Source organism: Vicia villosa, linkage group LG2 (assembly GCF_029867415.1).
Source record: "Vicia villosa cultivar HV-30 ecotype Madison, WI linkage group LG2, Vvil1.0, whole genome shotgun sequence".
Classification (NCBI taxonomy): Eukaryota; Viridiplantae; Streptophyta; class Magnoliopsida; order Fabales; family Fabaceae; genus Vicia; species Vicia villosa.
The window spans coordinates 192,075,103-192,082,789 of NC_081181.1; the positions used below are offsets into that span (position 1 = coordinate 192,075,103).

At 36.3% G+C, this 7,687-nt stretch overlaps 1 protein-coding gene across 1 annotated transcript; it reads right to left on the reverse strand.

Annotated features, from left to right (window-relative positions):
• On the reverse strand, positions 1 to 3,413 carry LOC131653399 (BES1/BZR1 homolog protein 4-like). The gene is made up of 3 exons (XM_058923530.1): positions 2,904 to 3,413; positions 692 to 1,425; positions 1 to 425 (listed from the first exon to the last, which is right to left on the reverse strand). Exons 1-3 carry the CDS (start codon positions 3,117 to 3,119, stop codon positions 422 to 424), a joined length of 954 nt encoding a protein of 317 aa, XP_058779513.1. The 5' UTR covers positions 3,120 to 3,413; the 3' UTR covers positions 1 to 421.
• Positions 3,414 to 7,687: the final 4,274 nt, after the last annotated feature.

Here is a 7,687-nt window from a genome sequence, read left to right on the forward strand (position 1 = left end):
TTTTCAACGGCAAACCAAGCCAATCCATAAAGTATATTAATGAGTGATGAGTCCAATAACAAGACTAACATTCTTACAACAATGATGAAATGAATGACTAGCAAATTCACCCCACACCTAACTAACCATGTATATTACTGAAGTACTGACCAAATATAAGTGAAAAATTACAGAGAAAAAAAAGAAGAGAAAAATGTAAAAGCTTCTTCCACTCACCTCCATTACCTCGAATATTTCTTACTTAACAAATCCAACACAAGTTAAATGATCAAGAAATTACGTTTTTTTTAATCAAACTCGGTACCTCGGATTTACAACACGCTGCATGCCAACCGCTTGCGCTGGACTCCGGGTGGTTTACAACACAAGTTAATGCTCATGTAATTACATTCAATCACAGACATTCCTGTTTATAAAAACTTCACCTGCAAGAAGAAGAAGATGTTAAAAAGGATTAGTAGAATATTAAACAAAAACAAAATGACCATACGTATGAAGTATTAATAAAGACAAGAACACCAGAAGCGGCACTGACACGTAAACGTAGGTAGTAATTTGAAAAGGTTGAACTAGTTGTATGTAATCAGATACGTTAGTATCGTGACACTGTCAGATACTAAATACGCCTTCGATAATAAGTGTTGGTGCTATAGACATTTAATTGATCATACAGTATAATAATGCTAGGTACCTGGTCTTTGAGTTACCAAGTGTGAGTTCAAGATCATCTGTTACAAATTCTTCGTGGATCCTTTCTCCTTCCCAAGGCTTCACCATCCCAAATGTGTTACTTCCAAATGCAAATTCATCTGAGATGGCTTCTGACATGGGAATGTCAGCAGTGTAATCCGATCCCGCTGCAATAGCCGGAGAACACGTTCCACTCTGTCCAGGGGTCCACATACGCGAACCACTGCCTGAATAACCATCTTCCTTGAAAGCAAATGGATTTCGAGAGACAAGGTTGAACGTTGGGGAAGTTGGACTAGCATGAGGAAGTTTGATCCCTGCAAACCATTCAGGATCAACTATCTGACGGCCGGGGCTTGGAGGACCGGAAGAAGGCAGGAAAGAATAATGCTGTCCGGTCCATCCCGGCCGTGTAGATCGTTCTTCCCAGTCAGCAGTATTCATTTGCGGTGTTCTGGAAGTCGGAGAGCTTAGTGGAGGTGTGACTGGCGCACTGATGGAGCCGCTATGAAAGTAGGGATGTGGGAGTTTTGGAGATGATGCTGAAGACGAAGCTGTGGAGAGGTTTTTGAGCCATGGAATGAGGGAATTACCATCGTTGTTACGATTTGTACCGTAAGGAGATGAAGTTGGACTTGGGAAGGATGATGAGCCAGGGCTTGGATGGTAAGATGAGCAAGGGCTTGCAGCAGATGATCCACCAATTATATCCATATGCTCTAAAGGTTTGCATCCCTGCTTAAGTAAAAATATTTCCATCAATTTATAAAAAGAAAACACGCGAGAACCTACAAAGTAGTTCAAAATTGATTTTTTAAAAATCAAACCAAACAACGAACTAGAGAGACCTCTAACTCATGGACAGCTTAAACCGCTCAAATGGATGAAAAATCAAGGTTGAACTATTCAAATAACCAAGTTGTAGACAGTATGATTTAAGGTTCAATCAATTTAACCGTCCGTTTGGTTTTTTACTTTTTAAATACTGATTCATATACATAGGTGCAGTTTGCATGCCTAACCATTTTAAGGCTGATTATCAGTATTTTAGGATCATGTGATTCATATCTTGTTTCGAAACAAAAACTAAACTTAATTGATAACACTCAATGTGAGTAACTTTGTTGGACATGAGTTATTTTCATCTTATACGAGAATAAGCTATTGCCTAAATATATCAGTTACTTCATGATTCTTTAAAAATTCCCTTTTTATAAGTGCTTGTTCAGAAGTTTGGCTCCAAGCATGCAATAATTACATGTTTATAAAGTCGAATTAAAATGAATTATTCAAATATGTACGTTATCAAGTCCAGGGTCATCTTTGAAGGGGTGCAAGGCAAACTACCGCAAATGACCTAAAATTTAATACAGTTAAATTATGGCTTAAAAAGGGACCTCATAAATTATTTATCACTGTTAAACTATGACAAAATAGGACCTCTGTCTTGTTCGAGGCTAACCTACTCCACTCTGATCAGGTCTAAACTAATACTGTCAAACAAAATTACAAAATTCAATGATCAGTAGAATATGTTACAGACAGGACATTAAATCTATTTCAATATGAAACACAATTCTTTCCATCTTGAATTTTAATCTATACAACCATGTCTGTCTCATTTGGATACTATTAATTTTAAGCTTATATTCAAACATGTCCGTCTCATTTGGAATGAAATGAATTATGAAGAGCAACTTTACTAAGCACCTTCACAAAAGAAGGATCAATCATGAGAAGAAATGAAGCAAAAGGGTATACATAATGGAATCCAATGTAGCCACCAACTCAAAAAATGTCAAAAAGCTCATGCAAATGTACCAACCACCATGATATGGAACACCTCACTTGGCAAATGTACCCTCTCCATTTTCCAAATTACATGTTTCATATAATCTTAACACAAAAAACAAAAACACCCAACAGGGGTATTTTCGTCATCCAACATTCAGAAAATAAAAATTAGAAAAAAAAAAACTATAATTTCTCAGGTGAGAGTGACTATGAGTCAAAGATAGAATCTTTGGTACTTTCCATTAAATTTTTTTAAAAAAAAATTAGTTTTTTTCCTCTTATTTGATAATTGATAATAAAAAAACTACACTTCAAATTTTGAAAAATCTCATCATAGTAACCAATAATTTAAACAAATTCAGCATCATTTTGTTAAGAAAATTTGATAATGTAAGGATGATGAAAAGTAATGTTGTTACCTTACGGTACGTGGTTCCATCAGGTTCAACAGTCCAACCAGCTTCATTACAAAGAGCTTTAAGAACTTCATTGTTATCACAATGTTTAGGCAATCTAAAATTACCATACATTCTCAATCCAGAGAAGATCTTTGCAGCTATGGCCCTTCTTCTTCTCTCTCTCCTCTTGTTGTTTTCTCTCTCCTTCCATGTGGGCAGCCTCGTTCCTGAAGTCATACAGACCAAACCCAAAAGGGTATTCAAGAAATGAAGAAAAGATGGGAACTTTGGAAGGTGAATGAGGTTGAGGAAAGGGAGGTGTAGAAATGAAGAAGTGGGGTGAAATTAGCAGGGTTTGAAATGGAGAGTGATGTTTGTCGGAGAAATGAGAGAGGGGGAAGAAAAAGTGTGGAATGAAAATGAAGGAAAAGGAAAAAGTGAAGGGAAGCGTGGATTTTTGGTGGGGTAGATGTTGAAGAAGTACTTGATTAGCCAAATTTGCGGATCCAATTCATGAATAATGAAATTTGGATTCACCTATATTGGAATTCAATTCATATGGGTCATAGTCTCATAGACTCACAGTGTTGATCTTAGTATAACTATTTAATATAGTATTAGTGTATTAGTATAATTTAATGTATTGGTTTCTTTTAAATATTTAAATATTTATGACACTTTTTAATTTTTATAAAATTTTAACTTTTTTTTTTTTTTTAGATTTATGTGTGAGGAAAAAGTCTCACATTGATTAGAAAATGAAAAATTGACTATTTTATAAGTGAGAGAACTTATACACTTATAAGAACGACAACGTGTCGGGTGCAAGTTTCACACTACCAAAACCCACACTCAAAATCGGCACCCGAACCAAAACCCAAACCCAAATGTTATTCGGGTGGCAAAATAACACCCTCGCCCACATCTGTTGGGTTCAGATTTTTTCCCCCAAATCCAAACCGCAGCAAAATACATAAAATACATTTTTCCTACAACTTTTCAAAATATTATATATATATATATATATATATATATATATATATATATATATATATATATATATATATATATATATATATATATATATATATATATATATATATATAGCGGGTGTGATTTTGAGTTTCGGGTGCAGGTTTCACACTACCTAAATCCGCATCCGAACCCAAATCCAAACCCAAACTCAGTCAACTCGAGTTTTCACCCGTTGACCCGGATTCAGGTGGACACTGCGATTTTGAGTCTGCTTGCCATCCCTATACACCTATATCTTAAAATTTTAAAGTGACTATAAGATCTGTCTCAAGAGTAGAATGTTTTTTCGTTGTGATCCCCCAACTAGCCTCCCAAGAGTAGAATGTTCCCTCGCTGTGATCCCCAAGTAGCCTCGATGGAATTTGTAGATGTTGGACAATGTAAAGTGAACAAGTACTTATAAATGATAGAATTGAGTGGTGAAAACTCACTCCACAAGTCAATTTGATTTGATTGGATTGAGTCATAATCACATATTTATTTTTATTCCCCAGATTTTCAATCCTGAATAATCGGATCAAATCGTATTTTTTCAAAATGTTATCAAGAGTCTCATTTAAAATTTGATAGATCACATGTTATCAGATTTCTACTATCGACCATCTACCCCTCCCATTTTTATGCCCAGATTTTCAATCCTGAATAATCGGATCAAATATTTTTTCAAAATGTTATTAAGAGTCTCATTTAAAATTTGATAGATCACATGTTATCAGATTTCTACTATCGACCATCTACCCCTCCCGATCGAGGTTGCGGGGGATCGAACCGTGGTTCTCCCTATCAAGTCCAGCGCCAATTACCACTGAATCAACTAACGATTGGTTCGAAGAAAGGCAACTTGATTTATACATTTTCTATCTTATAAAAGCTATTTGCATAATGGCCCTACGAAAATCACGTAATGTCATTTAAGCCAATTGTTAAAGGGGTTAAATTAAATAAATGAAAAAGTAAATACTTGACATAACAGTTAATATATAAATATTTATATATTCAAAAAAATATTAAAGTATATTTTTCAAGCAAGAATATCTTTTTAAAAAGATATATTATGGACTCTGATGAAAGTAAAATAATTATAACCAAAGCAGTGTTAACTTTTCTTTTGTTCTTTTTTATTGGCTTTTTAATTTATTGGCCTTGAACAGCATAAAAGTGTGGAGTGTGACATTTAGTCCTTTTTCTTTTATCCATCAACCATTGTCATGTGGGTTTATTGATTAAAGTTCAGAAACTGGGTGTTCAATTAATGCAACTTTTTTCTTAGAATGTTGCTAGATTCTATTGTGCAAAAGAACTTTTATTTATCACAGAAAAATTAGAAATATTGCCAACCGATAAACGATGAGTATTGATGTGTTTTTAGAGTGTCCGCAAATTTCAATAAATAATTAGAGCATCTCCAATGGTGCAACCCATTTTTGGGTTCTTTATGGGTCCCACTAGCCACATCATCTTAAAATAATTTTTATAATTTTTATTTTAATTGTATAATTCTAAAAAGTTATTATTGGGCCCACAACTTTACCTCATAAACTAATTTGATTGGGTACCACAATTTTTTCATAGTTGCATTGCAATGCAATAGTACTATGATGTGGCATGTCTAGGTGGAGAACTTATTAGAAGGAACTACCATTGGAGATGGTCTTATAACTTTTGAGACGAACAATCCAACCCAAAAAATTTCAAGTCAGTTTAGTTGAAAATGATATCTATCGTTTGATATAATTAGATGATTTGATCTCTTTGTATTTTTGAGAAGGGATTTCTTCAACCATCCGTCATATATGTACATCAGCGCGCGTGAATCATGATATATAATTTTTATTATAATTCGCTCAACATCTTTTTTATTTAAAAATTAACTTAGGCATTAAATGTTAAAGTTACACATTCACCCTAAAGCGTCGTATCAGATACTAACACTTCCATGTCGAGTCTACCCCATTAATTCATCAACAATTCTAATTCTCGAGTAAAATTGATAACGCAAAATACAAAGCAAAAACTTTACATGATGACATTAGAAAATTGAAAAAGATAAAAAGAGATGTGTTTTAGTGTAAATTGAGTTAAAAAAGAGGTTCAAAATGAGTTCTTTCAGAAATTGGCTCAAGTGATTTTTATTTATGTATGTATTCTCTTCAACCAACCAAAGTAACTTTAACTAGTGTTAGAAGAGGAACACCAAGGTCCTACACTACAAATAAGACACAATTTTCACTGGACAATTGCAAAAAATAGAGAACATATCTAGAAGGAAAGTTAAAAAACAATTATAAAGAACCGAAAAGGAAAAAGTGTGGAGATGATATCAATTATCAAAGGTAAAGTAGTAGTCGTTCTTGGTATTATAAATTATATGATGTTGTGTGTTTAGTATTCACGTATCCATTGGTAATGATCAAATTATTGATGAAAAATGTGTTGCTAAGAAAACGTTTATTCCATTACCAACGGTCTATAATCGTTACTATATCATTTAAATTAAAAATGAGATGAAAATTGGACGTGAATAAAATGAAGAAAATTTCATTAGCCACTTCCCTATGGGGTCACCCCCAGCGAAAAATCCAAATTATCCCTGCTTTGGAAATGAACTTCCGAAGCTTTTTTTTTTTAAAAAAATTTCCACAATTCGGAAGTGCATCTCCGAAAACACCTCATGGGGGGTGTTTTCGGAGATGAACTTCCGAAAACACCTTTGTTCAGATTTTGGGGGGTTTCGAAAATGAACTTCCGAATTATGCAGAAACTGTGTTTTTTTTTATGTTTTTCTTAACAGTCTCGTATTTTTAATTAAAGGAAACCGGGAAATAAAATAAGCGACATATAAACAGAAAAAACTAATATGATAAAAAAAGTAATATATACAAGCCAATCCAAATCCAAATAAAAATAGTGTGCTAAAGATACAATCCGAAAACAAAAAATAAATAAATCCGACCACTACTGGGTGTGCCTAACCCTCTCTCCCTGGGACCTCCTCTGCCGCCTGTATGTCGACGCACGGCCCGCATCAATGACGATCATCTCCATCACGACGACTGCCTCTGGACCACCCTGATGAACGACACCTCGATCCAACGTGTCCCGCCCAAGCATCTCTATCCGCTGGCAGATCGACATGAGATCAATGGCGTGGTCATCCTCGGCCTGCTGGTTCTCCAGGATCTCCTCGTGTGCTGACCTAGGAGCGCCGGGAACGTCGGGTCTCAGTAGAGGATGTGACACCTGGTAGAACCATGTGACGTATCCCTCCACACCGTGCCAGTCCTGTGTGACCCGAGTGCGAGGTACTCCTGCGGTACCACATGATGCTGCCAGTCCTCCCTCCTGCTCATCCTCCTCCCCGGGTGGAGGGTCAACATCCGGTACCCCCTCTGGCTCGTGGTATGGCACTGCCACCTCCTCCTCCTGCTCCTCCTCCTCCTCTCGCTGGCGGGAAGAAGATACCCGAGCCAACCGACTCCTAGATCCAGATGAAGAGCTACCCTCTCCCACGTCCACGGGAACTCGCACACGTCGTCCCCGGCCTTGCCCCCGTCCCTGTGTCGACGCCAGCTGCGCCGCCCGCTCGCGTCTAGCCGACGCAGTCTGGGTCTCTCTACCCTGTCTGATGCGTGCTGGTTGGTTGCCTGACATGTTCCTGTAAACAATTGAAATCGATTAATATGCGAGACAAAAGAAAAAACTAAAAAAATTGCACTTCTGATACAATTCGGAAGTTCATTTCCGAAACTGGGATGGAGGTGTTTTCGGAA